Source organism: Rhinolophus sinicus, chromosome 3 (genome assembly GCF_057876585.1).
Source record: "Rhinolophus sinicus isolate RSI-liver-muscle chromosome 3, RSI-T2T, whole genome shotgun sequence".
Classification (NCBI taxonomy): domain Eukaryota; kingdom Metazoa; phylum Chordata; class Mammalia; order Chiroptera; family Rhinolophidae; genus Rhinolophus; species Rhinolophus sinicus.
Genome location: NC_142503.1, coordinates 97,250,287 through 97,275,133, shown reverse-complemented (window position 1 = coordinate 97,275,133; position 24,847 = coordinate 97,250,287). Strand labels below are relative to the sequence as shown.

Genomic DNA, 24,847 nt, shown 5'->3' with positions numbered 1-24,847 from the left:
AGGCCTCTGACCTGCAGTAGAGAAGATGAGGCCCTACGGAACCCCAGAACAAGAAGGGCTGAAGGGAGGGTAGAGGAGGGGAACACAGAGAGCGACACAGGGTTTCCAGAGGGAGGGCTTAGCGTGAAATGAGGCACTCAGGGAGGCTTTATGGAGATGGAGTTGAGTCTGATCTGACAGCAGGGTGTTTGGGAAGAGGGAAGAGAGCCTGCAAATAAATGTAGTTAAGAAGTTGCCAAGAAGCACTGAGAATGGTACAGGATGTGAGAAAGTAAATAGGTTTTAAAAAGCAAACTGAGGCCCAACAAAGATACAAAATCCTAATAGAGCTTGGAGGAGCCTCAAATATTAGCCAACACATTCAAGTTAGAGCTGAGGGGGCTGAGCCTGTGTGCCCAGGACCTGCCTGGAACACAAACACAGGTCTTTTTTTTTTTTTTTTTTCCTTTTAATTATTTTTATTACTCAAAAAAAGCTTCATTTTTTTATTTAGCTTTCTGACTCTGTGCTTGTGCCTTCAAAACTTTCACAACGATTTTCTGCTCCTCGATAAGGAAAGCACGCTTGATCCTGTCACGGACACATTTAGCACACATGGATCCACCATAGGCCCTGCTGACATGTTTTTTCGTTTTAGACAACCTCATCAGAACTTTAGGTCTCACAGCACGAACTCCACGGAGTCGGCCTGGGCACACGCCACATGCAGATTTTGGTGCGTTCCCAGCCTTCTTGGTATAAAGGTAAACAATTCTATTACCAGGGGTTCGGGACAGCCTAGTTTTGTTAGAAGCTGTATTGTAGGACAGCCTCCTATGGTATGTCAAACGCTGGACCATTCTGAATGCCTGTAGCCACCGTCCCCGGAAGAGGAACAAACACAGGTCTTGAAGGCTTCAGTGCTCTTCTGCCACCGTGTTCAGACTCCAAATACTGGCTCGAGGCTCAACTCCACCTTGCCTACATCAGGGATTCTATAAACAGCAGGGAAGGATAGTAGGTTGGGACCCTGACTGACAATATTCTGGGTGCTGTAGCCATATCCTGCCTAATTACCCCTCCCCTCACCAGGTGAGAAACACTAAGGCCTGAGTCAGAAACCCACTCCCTTTGGTTCTGCCAAGTATGTCAGCAAATCTTTATCAAGAGTTTCACAACACTGTAATCGGGGCTTAGTCTGTAAAAACAAATACAGTTCCTTTTTCTTTTGTGTGGGGGCCTCTATCCAGTCTACTATTCCCACTGCCTCTGGGACAGCACACACCCAAACCCCATCCACGCTGATGGACATCGTGCTTACAACCTGCAGGTCTTTAGGCTGTGCTAAGGTCAGATGGTCTCATTTCACATGTTAAGAAACACTTCAGAGTGGTGCTGTGGTCGCAGGTGTGGCCCTGCCGGCTGGTCCAAGCTCCTATCAGAGGCTTCTTGAAGTTCTTGTGAGAGACGAAAAACTTACCTTGTACTTGTGACAGTCCCAAAGGAAGGCCAGCAATTTCAGTGTGGAATTGTCTTTGATGATATAATTTTCTATCTGTTAAATGACCCTATTCTAGTGAAAAGAAACTTCACCTGTCTAGGAAACTGCTCAGAAATTCATAGAAACAAACAGACAAAATGATGGCAAAGCTTTAAAAAATAACGAGAAAAAGCCCAAGTCACTTATGTTGTCCTCTCTCCTTCAACTGATTTAACGTCACCAAAGCCTGGTGTGTTTCAGCATGGATGCAGACACAGGTGGCCTGGGGGTGCCCACAATGCATGCATGGCCACTCGCACTGGACGACTCTGCGTTCAACTTCTTTTTATGCTACATATGTACATAACATCACAAGTCACATCTGATTTCTCGTATCCACCCTGGCTGAGGCAGAAAAAGGATAAACAGCACATGCTGTTGCAAACATCCTTCCAAAATGTTAATTATTGCATCATTATGTTCGCTATTTTACTTGTCATGTACCATTAGAAGGTAACAAGGTCATTGTCAGTCAAAAATTGTGGAGATAATTAGAGCATCTATAGGTTAGCAGGAAATCAAATTGGTGCTGGTCCTCATCAATGCCAAGAAGCTGAACCTAATTAGAGGGAAAATATGCAAAGGTTGCGATAAATAAAGCCCCAGGGATTAAATACCGTGACTGATGTGCGAGTTGACTTCTCTACGTCCTGACATTGCAGATGGCGACATGAAAATAGGTGTACAATAGAAGACAGTGAGGTCTGCCAGAAACAGCAAATCAACACTGATGTTGATGTCTGGAAAGTCCTGAGAATTGCCTGATTTGGAAAAACACAGTGTTTACCATATTTTCCAATCCACTAGTTTTCTTCTAGTTATTTTCTCTAGTCTGGGAATCGGCTATTAACATATAAAAGTAGAGTGAAGTGGCCTTTACTCAAGCAGTCCCTGCTCCTCCCATCAGCTTTCTAAACGTGCAGGGCTGGTCCCCCCAGGGGTCTTCCAGTGCCTCACTTCCCAACACCCCTGTGAGCCCATGGCTCCCTCTGGTCACAAGCCCAGAGCCCCGTTCCTGTTCACTTCCACTTCTAACTTACTGTCAGTAGCCACCACACTCAGCTAACCAGGACTGCTTTCTTTTGTTTTTCCCAGTAGGATACAAACACCAATCCAAACAGAAATTTCTTCAGGTTGACAGAGTAACATTTAACAATTTTTACATCTTGGAAAAAACCCAAATTTTAGTGGATGAGGGAGAAGTCAGCAAATTGATGAGGGATGTGCCATGTCATTCAACAAGACACTGAAAAAAGAGAGACAGGAAGAAGCATCTGGAAGGCCTTAAGTAACAGAACCGATTGAGTCCTCAGTGAAATGCAGCCACGCAGACTGCTGCTAAAAGCCCCAAATCAAATTTGTCATCAATGCAGAGAAAGCAGACGCTGAGCTCTGAGGTGGTTCTGGGACACAAAGGGCGCTTGTTAACTTGGCCACACATACATCCTTTACAAAAACTTGAAGCACCTTTCCATGACTTGACAATATTTGGCTTAGAACATAAACCACCGCTGCCACCACCACCACCACCACCCACAACTGAGTGGCAGGGGCAGGGGAAGGGCACATATGTTAACAGAGACTAATTGGTGGTCACCTAGCTAAGTTGGCAGGAGGCCATTGGAGGGCAGCCTTCTGTTCTCACTTGGGCTGGGCTCAGGTGTGTCAGAGCCAGGTCTCACAGGTATGAATTCTTCCCTAAGGTAGTGATGGCCATTGCACACAAACAAACAGCTGAAAGTTTAGTTCACATTTTTTAATAACATGGCACAGTTTACATTACACAAGAAGGCTCCGCCGATGAGAACATGCTGAAGATTCAGTCGCTTCACTTTTCTTTTCACATAGGATCTAGAAAGGACTTTATTACATACAGGATAAACAGCAAAAAGTTCTGTATAGAACAATCTCTTTACAATACTGAAAGCTACCACTACAGTTCCAGTGTACATATTCCTTGGATTTTTTTTCCTTTTTAGTTGTTGTCTTAAAAAACAAAACAAAACAAAAAAAAAAAACAAAAAAAAAAACACTGCACAACATCTGGAGTTCACAAAATCTGAAGCTCACAACTAAACCTTCAGTTTACTACTAAAATAGATCTCTCTGCTTATTAGAAACAATGGTCTGTAGTTAACTTTTTTTTTCTTTTTTTGCAAAAACAGAATAACAATGTCAGATAGCACTTTTAATATACTAGAAGACCAAATGGAGCTAATTTTATTTCATACATATATTTTACAGTCCAGTAGACAAGATATATTGTATTTCTCTGCTAGTAAAGTCATATTCTCTCCAAATATGTAGACAAGAGGCTTAATGTGTTATAAAAGTATTATGAAGAGACATTGAGATCAATGCAAACTTAAAAGCACACGCACACACAAGACTTTGTCTCTGCCACCTTCCACCCTCTGTAACTCTCCATGGCCGCACAGGGCTGACCCGTAACGGCTATTCCCAGACTTTATTACCAACTGGAATACAATGAGTCACATTAGGAAATGTGCACCTTAAGCTCCTCAGTTATTGAAGACAGTGAAAACATATCCATCATCTGAGAAAACTTGAAGCTTTCTTTCAGGATCTGTTTAGGTGTAATTAAATCGTATTACAAAACGAGGAGGGGTGTAGATATGAAATAGGACACACTGAAATATGCATGGTTCCCACATGAGGTGTGTGTGTGAAATCACGTGATTGGTGGTGACGAGATGCTGGCGACCTGTTTGTGTCCCCTGATTTTGGCATCTGACAACTCCCATCCTCCCTGGCACTGGTTGCTCATGTCCTTGTTACCTTTCTGGGGCCGCCCTCTCCCCCTGGGGCCCATAAGCAGCAACTTCAGATGCGAAGTTTCAGCCTGGGGTCCAATTTGCAAAATAGGATGTTTCTCCGTTTGAAAAAAACAAGCAAGGAAAACAGAGTCATATCACGTAAGCACTTGTTCAGGGAAAATATGACCTTAAGTATGTTGTAAATGGATTGAAAAGGCTCCTTTGAGTTAGGCGGGCTTTTGTGAAAAGCCCTAACATTCATTGCATAGTTGAAGGGTTTAGCTGTCTATAACAATACATGGGAACACAGTGTAGCCGCCTGTGTTCACTGATATTAGGTTTGCAAATAGCACATTTTAAGAAGTATTAATGTATTATGTTACTTAATCTTTATCTATTTACATTTGTACAAAGTAAAGCTTTCATCTTACCCTTTTGCATATATGAACCCTTAGCTCGTGAAGCAATCTTTTTTTACATAGCTATGTACACGGCCTTCCCTTCTCACCTGAAAAAGCTTCGCACGATGGATTGTGTGGACTGTTGTTTGTTTGTTTTCTCCCCAAGTATCACCACACTGGTATGTGTTGTCATCTTCACTGTTTTGGTTCAAATAAAAAAAAAGTTTTATAGGAGAAACCAAGAGAGTTGGGACATGTGAGAACATGTGACTTGGCTAAAAGATCTGAAAATTTTCAACATATAATATACAAAAACATTTCAAAATCTGCACCGAGTCTATACATTTTTTACAAAGGGAAGAGTTGGGGGCTTCTGGACCCCCAGTCTGTGTTGTTGATGCAGGAGTTCTCCCGCGCTTTCTAAAGTCTGGCGTCGTGGTGGGGTAGGGTTTCTTCTTCCTTTCCTGTCCTAGTCTCTCCTTACCGAGCTTCGATATCCTTCAGAGTGTGGGAAGGCGGCCTCTCCCTTATCTCTGCCGACAGAGGAGTAGTCCTTCTGGGAGAGACTGGACGGCCCCCCAGCGTAGAAATGAGCGGGGGCGGCGCGCTGAGCGCAGCTGTGGGAGGGGTCTTGTTGAGGAGTCCGTTTTGGTGGCCCGCGGTGGGGCTGATTCTGGGGTAGTGCATGCTGGGGAGTCCCGGAGTGATGAGGCTGGGATGGGGGAGGTGTCCGTCGAGGGAGGCCGGGTGCACAGGATGGAGCCTTGTGTGCTCGTAGTCCTCTCTGAGCATGTGCAAGCGCTCCCGCTCATCCAGGTGACCCCCTCGCTCGTGTTCCCGCCGCGGGTCCACAGACAGAGGGTGGTGATGGTGGTGGTGGTGGTGGTTATAATCATGAGGCTCCCTGTCCCTGAAGGAGCGGTCAGCTTCGTACAGCCGGGGCGTGGAGAGACGGTGGAGAGGGTCACTCCTTAGCAGAAAGTCCCTGCCCAGGGGATCTCTCCGGTGAATGTCAAGTTCTCGGTAGGGATCCCTCAAAGGGTCCCGAATGGGGTCCCAGTGGAAAGAAGGGTACGGGAACCGCTCTCCGCCCGGGATGGGGCTGATGCCCATGAAGGGGGTCATCATGCGAGTCCTGTCCAGGCTGCTGATGCTGTTCATGGGGTGAATGCCTGTCACCCCCACCGTCATAGGCATGGAGGCCAAGGGCCCCGGGTGCACACTGGATGAGGAGTTGGGAGGCGGCGGCTCCGAGGCCCGGTGGGTCTGGGGGGCCTCCGGAGGGAGGTCATGGTCTTCCTTGCGCTCCTCCTTCACCTTGACCTCTGAGCTCTTCTTAGGGTTCTCGTAGGCCGGCTCGCTCTTGCGCTGCTCAGCCTCACGGCTCGAGGTGCTGTTGGGCCTGGCGCTCTCCACGACGGGGGTCCGCACGTAGGGTGACGGCACCCGGGCCAGCTGCTTGGCCTCTTCGCCCACGGCTCGCCCCTCGTGGCTGTGGCCGTCCTTCTCCGGCAGGTGGCCCTCCTTCGCTTTGTGCTCCTCGGCGGTGAAGTCCTTGCGGGACTCCGAATGGTCCCTCTCCCTCTCTTTGGATTTGTCTTTCTCGCGAGCCTCAGTGTTCAAATGACCCCTGATCTGTTCAGTGGAGCTGCGGGTATGTCCCAGGGTGCTCACCGGGAGGATAGGTGCTGGTGAAGGGTGGCTGGAGTGTCTTTTCTCAACACTTTCCCTGAGGAAGAAAGAGGCAAAAAGGAAGCAAATGAAATGGGCTTATCAGCCTGGCAAGGGGCTGCCAATGAAATGGTGGTGTGAAAAGGACAGGCTCGGGTCTGGTTCCCATGGTTGCCGAGGCAGCCTGACGTGCCCTTTGTATGACAAATCCAGCCACCCTGACTTATTTAGGCTGTAGAGGAAACTTTACGGTGAAGTGCTAGGGATGAGGGTGAATGGGAGAGCTGAGGGGAGAAAATAATTTTCTCTGCATGTAAGAGTCACGTGCCTCAATCAAGACCACAAAAAAAGAGCTGTCAGAAAGCCAAACTGGCCCAATGTGGTCAGTGAGTCAGTGATGTGGCAAGACCACCCGTCTGACTGGACTCTCAGCATCAGTCAGTGTTGAGAAGCAAGTTTGAAGAGCAGAAATGCAAACACGACTTTTCGTCCAACTTTGCGATACAGAGCCAAGAGGAGGAAGTTTACCGTGACTATTACCGAGCTTCTCTCTCCTGACATCAGGACAGACAGCTGGCTTCAGAGTAAAGGACATGGAGACAGAGCAATCTTCAAGATGCAGTACGTGAGGGGGTTTCAAAGGAAAGCACAATTTCAGGACTTTTGGGTTGCAAAAAGTACTTTTGCATTAGGAAGGATAAGAAAGCTAAAATCAGATGAGAAGATTGAGAAAGCCTGTAGGAAAAGCAGCTCCACAGACACAAAACCTCATGAGGGAAATTGAGAACAATCTGTGAACATCTGTGAATGGAAATGTGAATAAAGAATTTTAGAGACCTGACTTTGGTGGGGGCTTAAGAGTACTGGGCAGAAAATGCAAAGCAACTGAATGACAGCAAGGTACCACGTGAAGAGGGAAGACTAAGAATCTGGCAAGTCTTAGGGGTGGCCCCCACACAGATGTGGGAAGGTAAGGAGGCAAGCAGGATGCCAGAGGCTCAGTGACGGCCAGGCTCAGAAGGGGAGATGGCCACAGCAGGTGGAGGAAGATTCCCCCTACAAATTTGTTTCTAACCCATGTGCAAAGGCTAAGAAGAACATCTTTAAAAGGTAAGATAAAAGAAGAGTGTATTTTATTAGGTTTCCTGACTTTAATCCAAGAGGCCATTTTAACTCCATCAAGAAAGGTTTGCTGCCACATCCTGTTTTTTCTTCATTAACAGCCCGTGTAAGGAGAGCTCCTGGCCTAGGGCATGTCTATTTCAGGTGTGCCCCACTCGGGCAGTTTATAGCTCAAAGCTGAATGTTATCAGTGGTCTTCCCACTGGCTAAAAGATTTTTATCCGACTGCGTTGAAGGAAAATTTGTCTTTTTCTTTAATAAAAAAAATCAGTTAGCATGATGGCCTATGATGAATATCTACTAATTTTTCACATTTAGGACCTGCAAAGTTGAATTCTTTTAAATCACTGAGATACACACACAATATACACAGTAAAGAAAAATTAAAGATTTGGGTCATATAAGAGTCTTAAATACCAAAAGGAAATTGTTATTAAATATTTCCTGTCAAGCGTATCTTGTGTATTCCTTATCAGTTCGTTCAAAATGAAAATATCCTGAAGAAAAGAAAAGAAAAAGGGACACGTCAAGAATGCTTGCGACATTGTTCAGAAAAAAATGCTGTTTTCCTCCTTAAGTTTTCCTCCTTAAGTCTACTTCTTTTTTAGGCATGGGTTACAAAGTAGAGATACAAACGGTTAGTAAAATTAATTATCCTCTGGCAAAACAAACCCAAACCAAAACTGCTTGTTGACGTTTCTCTAAATCTAGGTTAGCAAAATTTTATTAGTCATCTGTGAGCCCAGGATTTGAGTTTGAACAAAATTTCAGAAAAGTATGATGAGACAATGCAAACATGACTTTCTAAAAGAAAACAAAAAGAAAGAGAAAGAGAGAAAAACCTATGGATGATTCAATGGACTGCACGAACTTGAAAGCAAATATGGTACTGATTCATGCTGTGTGTGTCTGGGCCAAAGCCCCTCCTCATTGCCTTTTAGAGAAAGACTTTTATTTGGATACCCTAATGCTCACACGGCTTTGGGAGGTTCTACATGTGCAGCTGCTTCTGAGTCAGGACCTCTCGCTCTGCTACGGTCGTGTGCTACAGTCACGAGGCGCTATGGGGCCAGAGGGGGGCACTCGGGGGTGTCGGGGACCTGGGCGCTGTGCTGGTCCCGCTGTGTGAGGAGCGGAGGCCACAGCTGAAGCACAAGGCTGGGACAGGGAGGGTGGACAGCCACTACTTGGCACAGAGTGGGCTCCCCCAGTGGGACTCGAGAGCGGTTTCTTTCCGTACCTTTCTTTGTCATCTTTACTAACAGATGAGTCTCGTTTATCTACATCTCTATCTCTGTCATGAGCTGCAGTGGGCGCGCCACGCTCCAGCTCCCCTGGCTTCAGCCAGGGCGGAGGGGTCGGGAACGACGGAGGCGTTCGGTGCAGCCGGTTCCAGGGTTCGTGAGGGTTGCTAAAGTTCTGCACACTGGGGCCATCCTTGTGGCCGAACATTGAGTTGGGTGCTGAAATGGTGAAGTGGAGAACAAAAAGGTTTAAGAGAAATTATATAATCTGCTGTAATGAAGGTACTTACCCAAAAACTTTTAACAGCATTCAGTTAAAATGAATACATATTATTGGGAGCTGGAAAAGGAAAGGAGATTAACAAATTCATTAGAGGAACTCTTGTCCTACACTGGAGAGGTAGCTCACAGCTTTTTTTTTTTTTTTTTTTTTAACCAAAGGAGGGGAAGATTAAAAAGGAAAGGGACCAAACAGGTATCAAGATTACCTACTGAAACATACGTGTGCATGCAGAAGTCCCAAGCATGCAGAAGGGTGTTTTGATGGTGTGGCTTAGATGAGTAATACTCAGTTCAGAGAATTCAGGCTTAGCCTCTACCCACCACAACCCTGCTAACATGACCACTACTCTTTCCACAACTTTTGCAAACTAAAGCAAGTGTCACCAGAGACCAGACAGCGCCTTGACCTAAATAGATGCATAAGGTCTGTGCTAGATGGAATTGTGATGGTTGCTTACAGCTGCATTTTAGGTCCCTGTACCTGGAGACTGTGATGTGTGGATGGCACGAGAGAAAACAAGTTGAGAGTATTATATTCACTGACAAAATAATGTTTAGAACATGTGCAGGTGTTGCAACTCTTTTCCTATTTGAGACAGACTTTTTAGTAGTAGAAAACCACACGATCCTCCCAGATTATGGAGCATGAAATGTTGCCAGCTCTTGACTCTCCTGAGCCTGGTGTTTTCCTGCTCTCTTTCATGGAGCTTTTTCAATTCTACTAATGCCAAGGACAAGATGAAAATTAAAAGTTGTTTGCACTTCTCATGGGAGTTGTAGGTAAAGCCGGGGATAGTAGAGATGGAATGTGGAAGAAACTACGAATTTAAGCAAACTTTTTGGAGTTCAGTTAACTATATTACCTTTCCTGAACCTCAGGAACATGTATTAATAGTGGGCTATGCTTAAAATGGTAGTTTCGATGGAATGCACACTTACACCTAACTCCATTGTTTAGGCCTGCCTTTGCAATCATATAACCTCAATTTGTTTCCCAAGAGCATAGTTTCCTTTTTTCTGGAAAGGTCTTGGGCCATAGACAAGCCACAGAGGATAAACAGTCCAAGGCAGATTTTAAAAAGTGAAAGGTACTCACTAACTGAAGGATTTCCAAGTCCGCCGAAGGCATTGCCACCAACTGCTGCTAGGCCCGTGAACGTAGACGGCCGATTGAAAGGCTCTGCAAACAAGATTGGGAAGGAGACAGCTGTAGGACTCCACTGTGTGAGGACCATAGAGCCTCGTGGAAGCGGGGCAAGGGGTGTGGTGGGCTCCTTGCCCTGTCCATACTCAGCTGACCTGTCCCACTCTCCTACCAGATCATGCGAAAGCTTTTCACTGCACTTGGATTTAGGCATTGGATTAGCACAATATTTACAAAAGCTGCTTTCTGGAACAGTGCATTTTGCCCTCGTTCTCTTTGGCCTGGTGGGGAACATGACTCAAGCCACAAGTTCTAAGATGTGTTTCTGCCCTGCATCCCCTCTTCCGGAATGTGCTCTGGAGGCTCTGACGGAAAGGAAGTAAGATGACATCTTAAAATAAACCTCTCAGTGATGAAACTCTGAAGGCTCACGTGTTACACACCCTGCTGTTGGGCATACCCTGCCTGCATCCGCTTGTAGACAATATCCAATAAATAAAGGCCATAAAAAAGCAGGCACCTTTACTAGAACAGACATAATAATAGGGCAGTGAATTGTGAAGTGATTAAAAAGTAGTGGGTAGTGAGTCTTCATAACACTATCTTGACTTTCTTTCCACCTCCAGCAGGTGCCCGTGGTTATGAGGCAAGAGCTCACCATCCTCCTCCAGTGGGCAGGAGCGGTGCTGTGCCCCTGGGTTCCCTGAGGGACCGAGGTAGGCTTTCCCTCGCACACCACCAGTGCCTGCAGACAGAACCAGGACGGAGCACAGATCCACTCGGCAAGAAAGTCTTCACTCCCAGAAGTGCTGACATCCCGAGAATGGCTGGCACGTATTCAGATGTCTACAAGATCGCCATCCCTTCCCTATGTAGGTGAGGCGTCTAGACTATGGCCAACCTGCCAGGAAGTGCAGTGGGAGCGCAGTAGACAGGTTTCCCGAAATACACATGTCATTCCCTGCCACTAGGGGCAACTCACCGAGGTGGGCGGCAGGGTTGAGGAAGTTGCTGTGATGAGGAGGCGGCCCAAAGGGGGTCCCAGTTGGGTGTGCAGCACCTGTAAAGTCACACGTAACGGAATTAGATTTCCCCGAAAGCCAACTCCTACAGCGCAAGCGGACTAACCACTCTGTGAGAGAATATGTTAGTCCGGACATAGCTCCAGTCCTCCAGGCAGCACATGGGGAAGAAGAAACATGCTTGCTAGGAAGCAGACAATAATAAACCACTCCCTTTCCTCCCAGCAAGCTGGGCTGGCCACCACCACAAACAGGGATGACTTTTTAAAGACGCCGGCACACAGTGTTAGAAACATGAGACACACTGTTGGGGGTGGGGGTTCCATAGCCAAATAAACTTGGAGAAATGGCCGGTTACAACACGTTAAGCAAGGTCCTTATCATGTTCATGGGCCCACCCGTTCTCTCCGAGGGGACATCTGGCCTCGGACCATTTTCTTCATAGAGCATCTCCGGGAGCAAGTAGTTCCCTCAGAGAAACACTGTTCTGGACACTACACTAACTCTTGGTGTAGGAGCAGCCGTTATGGAGCTGCACGTATGCGCTGCTCTGCTTCTGGGCCGTTGCTGACTCTCTTTTCCTAAAAGAGTGTTAGTTGTCACAGCCCCACACTGAAGATCCAGCCATAAGAGACTCACTGTGCTGAGTGAGACCAGGTAATGGAGGCAAACCCTCCGCTGGCTCTGTCTTCAATGCCAGGAAGAGCGAGCTTACGCCTATTGTCTGCTTCCAGAAACGGACACCAGTACTCTTATACTTGGCTCCGTTAGTCTTTGCCCACCAGGGAACTCAGGTCTAACTCAGTGGTCTTCTTGCCTTTGGTTTTCCCTTTATCCACATTGCCTCCTCTACTTTATATTTTGCCTTCAAAATATGTATTTCTTTAAGATGCCTCAAATCCTTTTCTTGAAGGAAGTTGGGAAAGAAAAAGAGAGAAAGAGAGACAGAGAGCATGCAGATGTGGCTCACGGAAGAACAGCATTTCTAAGAGCGTAGGGACCAGACTGGCTGTGGGTGTGCAGCGGGCAGCTGAGGCGGCCAGCTCTCTGGGAGGCAGGCGGCTCCACACACAGGCTGGCCATGGTCCTCTGCAGGAGCTTCTTTACTTTATTTCAGGTGTCAGTGCCCAACGGCAAGACAAAAGTGGCTGAATTTAACAAGTATGTGCAAATTATGTAGACCGGTTAAGAGTTTCCCTAAATAACCATTTGGGGCAAAATCCGGTATTGTTTATGCTGAAAAAGATTACCTTCCAGACTGGAAGAAGAAACAGCCTGAATGAATTTCCTAATAATGATTCCACAATCCCTTACACTTTGACTAAGTTCCTACAAACAAGTGTAAGTTCCTTCAGGAATGCAGAGTGCATGGAGGGTCATTCCCCAGCCCGCGCGGGCCTGTGGGCCTGGGCTGCGAAGGAGCCACAAATGCAGGAGCACAGCTGTCCCAGTCACGGCACCCCAGAATTGGAAGGCACCTGAGCAGCAGAGAACTCTCTGTTCAGCCCTCGATGGTGACCTACTCCCCACCCAGAAAGTCTAGAAATGATACCCCGTCTCCACAGAGCAACGGAGCCCAGCATCCTCATTAGGTATTAACAGTGTTGCCAGCGAGGTAGAAACTTGGCTGCAGACGTCTGTGTAGTACAAGCTAATTAATGCTTCCATGAAGACTGGTGCCCCCAGGGTGTCTTGCAGCTCCAGAATTATTGAAGCAAAAGAAGCCAATTCATCTGCGTGGCTCAAATGGAAGCCAGGGAGAAATCTCTATTTCTATCCAAAAATTGCTCTTAGTGTATAGCCCTGTCCCAGAGCCTGGGTGCCATGGTAACAAAGCCGTCAGATATGTCCCTAGACATAACCGATAGAGCAAAATCTGAGACCTTAGCAAATTCCATCTACCCTCAAGGGTGATTCATTTGCTTTGGCAACACAGCCCATTAAAACGATGATTTCTTGCAATGCAGGTGTTTCTCTCTTCCTGAGTGGAAGAGCCTTAAGTCCACCAAAAATGAGTCTTGGATAAAAGCCTGGGAAGGCAGCAGGCAGGATGGATGTGAAACGTGTTCCCTAAGGACAAGAACAGAGAGCCCCTTGGCCATCCTCTTGCAGAAGAATAAATTCTACTTAGCACCGCGGGTGTGACATTACGGACTGGTCGCCAGAGTGAGCTCAGTGGGCTCGTTTACAAGCATTGGCGAGAGAGGGGCCCTGCACTGTGCACCAAAAACAGCTTTAGAAAAGACTGAGTGGTAAGGAAGCCAACACACAGAGGGCTGTCTTGTCTACCTAAGAGCCCTCGTCTGGATGTGCCTGAGGCAGAAGCGCGAGGCTCCATGAAGCAGTGACGCTCAGCACACCCACCCCCGCTTGGGCACACCTAGGAGTCACTCGGCTGTGCGCATGCTCACAGGTTAGTGAGCAGCTCTCTCGGGTGCTTTCCACGCTATGTCCTGAATTTCCTTCATCGTTACAACCAACCAGGCAATAACACTAAGTTCTATAGCAGAGAAAACCAGCAACCAACTGACTCACCCTCCCCACCACAGACCACACCACTGGCAACTGTCTTAACCGTACAGTTGACCCTCGAACAATGTGGGGTTAGGGGTGCCGACCCCTTACAGAGTTGAAAATCTTCATATAAATCTTGACTCCCCCAAAAGTTAACTACTAATAGTCTACTGTTCACCAGAAGACTTACCTATAACATAAACAGTAGATTAACATATTTTGTGTGTTATATGTATTATATACTGCATTCTTACAATTAAGTAAGCTAGAGAAAATGTTATTAAGAAAATCATAAGGAAGAGAAAATACATTTACAGTACTGCGTGTATTCACTGAAAAAAATCCACATATGTGTGGATTCACACAGTTAAACCGTGTAGTTCAAGGGTCAGCAGTACTTCTTTACCTTCAGACCCTCAAAACACAGGATGACCGAGCACCACGGTGCAAACCCTCTGAGTGCTCTGTGGGTACTGACAGAAAGTGCGGCTGTACCCTCACACGAGTCCTGGCACTGCTTCCTTCTGATCTGCCCCTGCAAGCTTTTTGGTCTTTTTTTCAATAGCATTTGATGTGCTTGTGAGTGAGTTATATTGGCTTAATACAGAAGCAAATAATGAGCTGAGGCAATATGAGTCCCCTAAAGGAAAGATGATCTTTTTTTTTCCTTCTTTAATGAAAGAGGACATACCAATGAAGGAGGGTCCATTTCCCTATGTGCTGTGATGTGGCCTTGCAAGCTGGCATAATTTGTGTGTTTTTTAGGGAGTGATTGAGTGGCGGCCCAGAGCACAAACAGAATTTGTTTAGCTGCCTGAGAACACCATTTCCCAGCTCTGCCCTGCCCCCCTGAACTCACCAGCGGCAGAGAACAAAGTCGAAGGCCGTGCCAGGTCATGGGGATGGTGGATGGCTCCGAAGAGGCTGGGGCCGGGAGGACGGCTCAGGAACTCGGGTTTCAGTCCAAAGTCCAGTTTATGTGGGTCTGACTGCATCTGTTTCTAAAGCAGCAAGGGGGAAAATAAAAGATGACATCCCAAGAGGAATGGCAGGGAAGAAAGACATTCATGAAGAGGCTGAGATTGAGAGAGGAAACAGTGAATGGTGCACTCGGGCACTGAGCCAGTCAGGTCCAAGTTTATGAATGCTGTGAGAACACAGCCACCCACACGCCATTTAACCCTCAATGCCAGAGCAGCCGGTCAGTCTGAGAGGTCAGTCGTGCTTGCTCTTGGGCAGTACTGGCTCTCCTACCAGAAATGGCAAGTGGCAGAACCAGTGTTTGCTCTCTGAGGCTACAATGAAACCATATCCTATTGACTCAAACCACCACCCCTCCCAAGCAGCTTCTTATTTGCTGTAAAGGCCCATTTTAGTAAGTTTTTAAACGATAGTATTTTAGAGCTCATTTTATTAGGGATTCTGCATGAATAATCTGTGGAAATTAATTGTTTAACGACTCTTTGCCATAGTCTACTAGATCACAGTATATTATAACGCAAGTTATAAAGAAATATTTGCACACCTACAAGCTAATTTTCAAACGATCATTGTACATATTAAAAACAGAAACCAGAAACTAAGTAGGGATATCAATTTAACTGATAGAGGTCTTTTCTTTGCCTACTATCCGCAAGTACTTGAGCAAGAGGAGATCAGTCCAGACCAGCAGACCAGAAGAAGCTCTCCTGTGAAGTCCTTGCCGTCAACTGCAGTCACTCATCTCGTTTACATATTCACCCTGAAGCTAACTGGGCAGCTCAACCGCCTCTAAGGCTGTAGGAACTGGCTCCTGATTGCTTCCTGACTCCTTACCCCAATGTCATTCTCGAGGGCTACAGCTCTCTCACACGGCATGCTTTCAGAGTTGCCCCACTTTTCTGATTCTCAACAGCCTTGTCTGAATCAGCTTTATAGCCCCTGGGACAAGCACCAACACCCACCCGGGCCTGCGGCCCAAAGTCTCGAGTCTCCCTTCCCTTGCCCCCACCTCTGCGCTTTCCAGCCCCCCATTCCTCACAGCCCTGAGCCTGTTTCTGACACTCCCACTTCCAAGCTCTTAGACTCATCTGATGCTCTCAGTCTATCTGGCTCCACCCCACCTCAAACTCCCTCATGTTCGGCTATAAATAAACCCTTGTCCCACTGTACAGTAAGTCAGCGGTGGCGTCTGATCCTGCACGGGCGAGAACCAGGGACAAGTTGGCTATTCCCACCTTGCGGAAGGTCAGATCCCACTCATCCATCACACCTAGGGAAAATGAAACCTCCCTGAGCACCTAAGCTGAAGCAAAGCCCCTTGGAAGCACACGGCAGGCTCATCATTTATGTACACAGAGCCTCACTAGTTAACTCTAGACAGCTAGATGCCACAATATCTGAGTGCCTTCCGAGCCTGGCACAGCAAGGAGCCTGCAGGCAGCAGGCTCTTTAAATAAATATTTGGTGAGTGACTCAAAGAATGAGTCAATGAATGTTAAAGGAAAAAGGGACAATGTAATTTCTGCTCAAATCTACAGGGAATACCGTCACGAGAGTCCCACTCTAATGGAAGAGCCAACCCCCAAAACAAAGCTCCTAATTCACTATAAATCTATAAAAATCTTTTGAATGGCTCCTTTAATTTGGTTGCCAAATTATTAGTGCTAGTATTGCATGGTACACAGCACAGTTCCATTATCTACAACTTAGGTCCATGAAGCAAAATGGAGCTCGGGGATTACAAAGTTTGTTGGAAAGGGAAGAGGAACCGCTATCTCATGTGGAAGGTCTTCCTAATTGAATTGGGATAATGAAGGTTTTAGTCCTGGGGGACACTTTCATGGAAAAGTTGCCAAAGGGGCGTATACAGCATCCTTCATCACTTTTAACCAAAGAAATTACAAGAGGACGTGTCTTACCTACCGTTCCACTAAGCACATCATCCACAACAGAAAGTGAATTGAACTGTCAAAATCTAGTTAGCTCTTCAAGGCACACACTTCCTAACTAAGGGTGGGAACTGTAAGGCTGCTAATTAAACTTTGCCAAACAATGAAGTAAAAGTGAGTAAAACTCACTGATGGGATGTTATGAGAAAGAGCAGCTATTTGGCACGAAAGCAAATATCTTAGTGACCTCATTTGCTGAGGTTGGCTTTTTAACGTTTAACTAGGTTGGTTTTTAAAAAATAATTTAACCATGTTTTTTAAAAAAAATCACTCTCCCTCCATGTTTATCACCTTCTTTTATTATTCTCATAAAGGATCCCAAATGCTGTTAGGACCAAAAGCTTATTATTGAAAAAATGGATTAACTAACGTTTATTGGAATTACCTGACTGGTCATTTTCTCCCATTTTTCCAGGCAGTTACACAGACTCTAAAAACCCAGATTGTAAAATTTGGACTCGTTATTTTCTGAGCTCTTCCCTACTGCATCATAAGGCCTGGTAAAACAGGGAAGTATTCATCTATATGATGAAAGCAGATGAAAAAGGAAATCATCTGCGGAGAATAAGGGAACTGGCTAGATGGTGGTTCTGACAAGTACTGATTGTATTCCAACCTCTGGTACAGGTCATCAGGAGGACAAATGAGCATGGAAAGGTCACTGCAAACCAAATACTGCTTCTAGAAGAGTCATTTTTGATACTGTGCATTGCTCATGGAAGTGCCATAACATTATCTAGAGCATAAATTACTTCATCACTTTCCAAAACCATAAAATGACAAGAATGCACCAATTCTTATAGGAAAGAAATCTTTCATGTGTGGCTCTTCCGGCTTGGCTCCACCCCACCTCATGTTTGGCTATAAATAAATCCTTGTCCCACTGTACAATCCAGTCAGCAAGGAGCCATATGGTCTACATATTTCCCCCAAACCTTTATTTTAGGAGTTAACCCATATTTAAGCTCTTTAGAGCAATAAGATGACAAAATCATTTTTTTTCTAAAAAGGAAAAGAATACCAGGGAGTTATCAATTTGCTTCTGTTTTGCTGGTGGTTTCCCCAGTTAATAGTAAGATTTCCAAATAGCTTTTCCACGAGACTTGATCCTTCCTGCCAGTGGGTCTTTAGAGTCTGTTTAAATGCCTCCTTGGTGGGGAGATCACTTACATACCCTGGAGACCCGATCCCCAGGCCCCCAGACTAGGAGGGCAAGACTGACCTTGACCTTCTGTTGGTGGTGGTAGATCTGCCAGGCAATGTGAACATGCATAGCACACCACTTCCCTGGTTTCTGGAACAAGAAAGAACAACATAAGTCAGAAGGAAGATCTTTCAGAGAAAACCGTCTTCGGTTTCCCCAAAGCTTTCAGCAGATTTTTGGCTGCAGAGCCTTTTTTCATGAAACAGGAGTGCTTTGTACCCTCCAAGTGCCTTCTGTCAGCAGCTCTGCAGTGCCCAGGCCTGAGGGAGCCACACTCAGGGCCGCTCTCCTCCCACGGGAGCCTGAACTGCTGGCTACTCCTCAGAAAACCATACTTGACGAGGACCCCCCCCCCCCACCGCCCTCCCGGTTACCCAGGATAGTCGGCAAAGCCCGAAGCCCACTTTGTGTCTCTTCTTTCTTTCTTTTCTGATGCCAGCTGGCAGATTTGGTAGAGTGGGAAGCCCTACTTAACAAATGCGGCCATGCTATAATACAACTCAGCTGTTCAGAAGAGCTAATTAGTGAATGTCTGTGCATCAGTTCAAAGCCAGCGGGGGCCAGAACCTGTGTATCTCCCCCCACCCTGGCTTTTCTAAGCCCCCAAAGCAAAAGAAAGACATTCCACATTTTTATGGAAGCCCAGTTCCCTATAAGAGCTTCACGAAGAGTCAGCTAACCATTTATGCTGGTGGGCATTGTTCACTTCTGATGAAACGAAAAAGGGAAAGAAACAAAGGAGGGAATTCATTCCGTCTTACTCTCTAGGCCTCTCTCTGGGAGTGTATCAATCCATGTCTCTCAAATTATTTCATGTCTTGCTTTGAGGGTATAATGTCTTATCACCTGGAGGGCAGGGGCCATCTCTTTCCATTTCATTTGTATTCTTGCTACATAATCTACCCGTAAGCCTCGAAAGTATGCTCAATAACTACTGCCCCATTCCTACAATGGCAAAGAGCAGACACTTCTGATGTCTGTTAAGGAGCTGATTCTGAAATATAAACTTAAACCCAAGTCTAGGGTCAGTATTCTTTTCCTGTAATGAAATTATGAGTCACTGAAATCACCTAAGTGATGACATAATCCTCCTTTTTTCTGTTTTGAGAAACTGAGTTATCTGATTTTACATAGCAGAAATGGGATAAGTATAGCAGGAAGTCTACTATGCATCCAACCATCCATCTCCCACCTCTCCCAGCCAAGTCCATCAGCATTTATTCAGAGGTCATCTGCTGGCCACTCTCCAGACCTCTCAAGATGTTAACAAACCAGTGCTCCTCTAGTACCCTTTTCTGCACCAGAGAAGTATGTCGAACAGCTGTGACCAGTCCACATCACTCAGTGCAGAGTGAGGCAGCCACGAGTCACAATAAATACACCTAGGTGTGTGTGTGTGTGTGTGTGTGTGTGTGTATATATATATATATATTTTTTTTTTTCTAGATGCAAGAGAGACAGAAATCAATAAAATCCTAATTTCAGCGTATAGCTTAATTCGCCCCTCCCCTTAACTTCCCACTAGTCAAACCTTTTACCACAACTGCTGTAAAGAGACTCTGACTCAGTTGGATTTTATCTGTTAGCTTTACCTCAATAGCTTGGCTTCCTCCAACACTCAAAGCAAAACAATTTAGGCCATTTTCAATCACACTACCTGAGAAACTCAACCCAACAAAACTCTCAGTCCGACATTTTTAGTCCATCGCTTCTGTGGCTTGTTTCCTCATAATGGATTTATATTTTTAACCCACAGGGAGTCAAACAGAGGTTGCAAAAACAGTTCTAGAAGAAGCTTTCTTACCCTTAACATAGGTCTGAAAGGATCTGTCAACTGTGAAGAGAAAATGACAACTTGGTTACATGCCTGTCACTCAAACAATTGCTCTAATTAACAAATTTGTAGTGCTTCATTAGGAGGGGAAATTAAAATGTTAGAATTTTACTTTTAAATGAAGCCCTTTTAGAGAATAATTAACCCATTTTCACACTATCAAAAGTGCCAAGTGTCCCCTCCCTCACTTCACAAGCCTTGATACATCTGCACTGACAAGCCCCCTGAACAAGTTCAGTCCATAGCGATTTGCCCTCTGGCAACAGGATTTGCTCACATTACACATCTGAGGAGCCCCGCTATCTGGAGCTGCCTTTCCGAACCCCGCAGTGTGGGTCTAAGGGAGAACGGCCACCAGACCACAGGCGTGTCAGGCTGGATGCTAGGGTACTGGGCAGAGGTGTCCTTTCCAGACACACAGTAGAACTAGGCTGTCTGCCAGTGCCCATAATGTGATGACTGCATGCTACTTAGGGTGTTAGACATTGTAAATAAGTTCACTAAACATCATAAACATACTTACATAGTTGAGTCATTTTAAACTTCTACCTAACTCTGGTCATCAATTTCTGACTGCCCTTACCCAGGGAAAAAGACAATATTGTAAAAGGCAATCATTTTTCACATTTACTACAAAGATGAATGTAAATAACAATCAGTGAGACAAGATTATACCTATCGTGTGACTTTCAATTCTTTTTTGAGAGTAGATGGAGGTATACATTATGAATAAGTACCATAACCAAAGCATAATGGGTATTTTATTTAGCTCTGAGGCACAGAAGGATTCCTACCACAGTGAGAGCAGAGGGCCAGAATAGCTGTATGGCTCAGACTTCCTGACCCCAGGGAAGTGGGGGGAAGTCCTGACTTCCAGGAAGAAAAGCTCTCTGTGCTTTTCCATTGAAAACATTTTGCAGTTACATCGTTCACGTGAGAGAAACCTCAGGAGCTGTAGACAAAGGTTGGTTGAGCAGAAACCACCAAGCCTACAGTGTGGATTCCTGACCACAAGCCCTTCACTCCTCTGTCCTTCCCCTTGGGTCCTGTGACCACAGTCACGCACAAGAGACTTCCTTCTCTAAGAATAAGTGGCACTTTCTTCCACCAATAGAAGGAACAGCTGAAACAGCAGTTGGCTCAGATGGGCTTTGGGAGATGCCGCCCCGGTGTTACCTGAGACCAGCCTGACTCACGTACCCTTGGGTCCTTCTGGAGCAGCGTGTGTGGGACCGTCCCAGGTCGGGCGGCAACATCAATAGGGTTGGACGTCTACAAGTTAATCAGACCACAGCTTAGGGAGCATAAAACATGTGACACGAAAGCAGGACCTTTCTTTTATTCTAAATTACAGAAGCCAATGTCTTTTTCTGTTGGTTTCATTCTGGAATGCAGGAGTTAACATGCATTTTTCTTAGTGGACACACATGCTCTTCAGGAGGACCTGCTCCCTGTTTTCTCCAGGGATCCTGGCCAGAGACTGCCCTCTGTGGCAATGGCATCTAAAACAGAGAGGCAGACCTGCCACATCTCATTGCAGTAAAAAGCACAGGACCAAAGAAAGCCAACATGTGCTCGCGCTGCCCTGAAATCCATCTTCTCTGAGTTGCCACAGCCTGTCACTGTTTTCTGCTTCATCACCAACTGTCCCAAGAAGCCCTTAAGTGAAAAACATCGGAATCTGCTCGATCAGGTGCTTCTCATCAGAGTAGCTGAAAGTGTTTAACAGACATTAAGCCAACTCTCTAAATGTTAACTGGCAGACAATACCCAGGAATTACACTTAGTAATCTCTCATTAGCAGTGGTGGAGATGCGACAAGAGAACCTAATTTACGGAGCACACAGATCTCCTATTAAATGATTTCTAAAGTAATTCTGCTTCATCTTTCCTATTCTCACACAGTTCTTAAGCCTCCTTAATAACACTAACCTTATCTGTAGGCTTTTGTCCCTTGAATTACCCACAACAGCAACAAAAGCCTACTTCGGGCACAAGCAGTCACTTTCTAGTGAGTGAAGGATTCAGAGACTTTTTCACCAGCTATTTTATTTAAGAAATCACAACCTCTAGGAATCCCCTCACAACAGGGAGTTAACTTGTGGGGAAAATGAGCTCAGGTCTTGGCATAAAGCTTGCCTCCATGGAGAAGAAAAAAAGAAAGAAAAGGAAAGGAAAAGAAAGGAAAGGAAAGGAAAGGAAAAAAGAAAGAAAGAGAGAGAGAGAGAGAGAGAGAGAGAGAGAGAGAGAGAGAGAGAGAGAGAGAAAGAAAGAAAGAAAGAAGGAAAAGCAATCAGCTGCTGTACAGCTAACAATGAAGCTGGAGTTGTTAACAGCCTGATTTGCATACATATGAAGAACTCCACTAATGAACTGCAATCTACATATTCAATCAGTAAGACGGCCTGGAAAGGCCTATTTCAACACCAGGAGAGACACTTTCTTGCCCAGATGTAGTTTTCTGTGTGATTGGATAATTGTGAGTGAGGGAAATAGTCTAATTTATTAAATGACCTACCAGTCTGTTTGGGGATGCAGGAGAGATTTGTTGCAACCTAGAGGGGACAGACCAGGGTCTGAGGGAGTAGTAGAGCAGCTGGGGGAGGGGGAGGGAAGGAGTTTAAAAATCACATCCTTTCATCTCAAAATAGGAGGTGTTTCACATGGCCATCGTGAAAGCCCCATGTATATATATAACCAGGCCTATAAACTGCAATTCCATGCAGGTAAATGTGACTTCTAAGGTGTAGCCATCCACCCCCTAATGCTTTTTAATTTCTTTTCCTATTTCTAGTATCAAGGCAACATGCCTTTAGAAATGTAATATGCGCTCATCCTGGGGGACTCTGGCCCAAAATTGGTGTTTTCACTTAGCAATGAGATGGAAAATGAAAAAAGAAAACCAAAAATCACACACAGCAAAACGTCCTACTTTAAAATCTGAGAATGGTTATTAACATGAGAAGTACATTTCGCTTCTCTGTATTAGGGTGAAGTAGGGGCTGTAGCAGACTTAATCACAAAAAGGTAGTGTTCCGAGAATTCCTGCGTAATGCTGACCCTCAGAGGTAACTGGGGCCCAAGTTTGGCAGTGTGTCACTCACTAGGTAGAAAAGAATGTAGTATTATAAAAGGTGAAAGTTTAACTTCACACTGGGCTGTTGGTAAGTGATGACAGAGCCTTGACCTAGGCAAGTGTGAGCATGGGTGAGAGGTGGGGGCACTGACAGAGGGAGAAAAGGGTGCAGAAAACTGTGGGGGCCTCCAACTGCAGGGAGGACCTATTTGCAGACACTTGGGGCGGAGGGGGAAATGAGGGAGGACGAAGAGAAGCATCTTCCCTTTCCATAATTAGAAGGATACAGTTTTAGTTTGGAACTTTTTTCCCTCCTTCCGTTAAAATTCAATGAAGGCTCAGCTTTGCATCTTCTCTAAAACTACATACCTCAAGGACAATTTGGTACAATATATTTGACCTTGCACATTCCTGGCTGGAAGATGATGTCTACAACACTGGTGGAAAAATATACATAGATTCTGATATTTCAAGGAGCACAGGAAATCCTGGCTCGAATGAGATTACATGGGTAGTGCAAATTGAAAATTAATTTTGGCTGAGGTTTAAAACTAGGTGGACTAGAAAAAAATATGCTCACTCTAATCCCAGTGGTCACTTTGCATTGGAAAAAATGACAGGCGAGAGCACGCAGAACCCACTCGCCCACCTAGCCTGAGGCTCCACTTACAAACACGCACGTGTGTTTCCACTGTAAGGTTTCTTACCTTCGGCTGAAATGCTCCTTGTAGTGAACCAAAAGGGCCAGTGGGTGGAATCATAGGGGGGATGCCCGATACTGCAGGAGGATAGGAATGGAAGAGCTGTGGCCAAAGATGGAGAGGAGAAAAAAGCTTTTAGTGGGAGGCAAATGAGATACTCCAATTCCCTTCCCATAGAAAGACATTCACATTAGCAAGCCAAGTAATCTCAGTGTGATGCTATTAGTCAAAAAGCCATGATGAAATGATCACACAGATGTGCCATGAATGCTTAACTTAAAAACTTAAAAGTAGTTCAGAATCAATCAGCCAACAAATGATGTCCCAGATGAGGACATCATTAGAAGGGGAGCTTTTCTAATTATTAATTGGTAAATCAGATAAAAGTCCTAAACGGTTGGAAATTTTAATGCATATCAAAAACAGGAGGGGTGCTGAGCCAAATAAGATGCCTAGAAAATAACAAGTTAATTAGAAAAAGAAAAAAAAGGAAGAAGAAGCAAGTCTTTATGAGTTCCAGGATTTTATACCATTAAAACTTAATTAGTACGTTTAGATTTTTAATAGTTTGAAGAACTGAGAAAATATTCACAATCCTTGCTTCATTAAGTTGTTCTAGAAGTGGCAGTTCCAGAGGACAATTTAATTGTCTCATCTAAAATGGTGACCAGTATTTGTGGAAGGGTAAAACAATGACTCGGTATATACTTTCAGCGGAGCTGCCCATTTTTCTGTAAGATGGACAAGCTCATTGGAGATTTTTCAAGCCAAGCCCTTGACATGGCAGTCTGACCACTCAGTGAAGGGAGAAGAATGATTCTGAATTAAGAATATGAACTTTCTTCAGTTGATATGTTTATAGAGGACACAATGGAGGAAAGAAATATATGGCAGTAGTGTAGACAATGCAACACATCTTTTCCTCCTAAAAGCTTAGTATTCCTGAGAGTCTACTGCTCTGGTTCTATCCGCTTTGCTCAAATCACCATACAGATATTTAAATAATGTCCCACCCATATGGTTGCATAATATGTCAAAAATATAATAATAACTCAAGCTTTTCCTAATAATGCAATTATGTTAGCGATTTCTAGGTAATGACTGAAATCCACATTTCACAATCCTGTTTTCAGAGCACGTTTTTTTTCTGTTGGTCTTTATTTCATTTTGCTCCCTTCAATGATGCAGCAAAGTTTTTTCACACTAATTGATATTGAACTAAATCCACTTAAACAGTGATTGCAAGCCAAGTGCCCTCATTTAAAACTACTTTTAAGTCTAAAATTGTGTTTTAGATACTTGAGTGCATTGCATCTTAATTCCCCTTATAAAACGTCCTAATCCCCAAAGCAGGGAGACTAAGTACTTCATGTATTATCTGCTATAACTAATAGTATGAAATAATT

The 24,847-nt window shown here is 45.1% G+C and overlaps 1 protein-coding gene and 1 pseudogene across 8 annotated transcripts in view; both read right to left on the bottom strand.

Annotated features, from left to right (window-relative positions):
- Nucleotides 1-426: 426 nt before the first annotated feature.
- Nucleotides 427-874, bottom strand: LOC109449741 (large ribosomal subunit protein eL34 pseudogene; annotated as a pseudogene). Its single transcript, XR_016020554.1, has one exon. The product of XR_016020554.1 is annotated as a large ribosomal subunit protein eL34 pseudogene (transcript).
- A 2,386-nt stretch (nt 875-3,260) lies between these two features.
- The window catches only part of AUTS2 (activator of transcription and developmental regulator AUTS2), a 1,118,598-nt gene continuing 1,097,011 nt past the window's right edge, over nt 3,261-24,847 (bottom strand). For 5 of the 7 annotated variants that reach the window (XM_074328450.2, XM_074328455.2, XM_074328451.2 and 2 more), the window contains 9 exons: nt 23,448-23,543; nt 20,865-20,936; nt 19,635-19,664; nt 17,849-17,920; nt 14,556-14,697; nt 11,143-11,220; nt 10,113-10,196; nt 8,731-8,953; nt 3,261-6,426 (listed from right to left, as the gene is read on the bottom strand). In XM_074328450.2, coding sequence (XP_074184551.1) covers nt 5,178-6,426; nt 8,731-8,953; nt 10,113-10,196; nt 11,143-11,220; nt 14,556-14,697; nt 17,849-17,920; nt 19,635-19,664; nt 20,865-20,936; nt 23,448-23,543 — 2,046 coding nt within the window. In that variant the 3' untranslated portion in view covers nt 3,261-5,177. The remainder of the gene's footprint in view (nt 6,427-8,730; nt 8,954-10,112; nt 10,197-11,142; nt 11,221-14,555; nt 14,698-17,848; nt 17,921-19,634; nt 19,665-20,864; nt 20,937-23,447; nt 23,544-24,847) is intronic. The other 2 variants (XM_074328456.2, XM_074328457.2) reach the window with 1 other exon arrangement.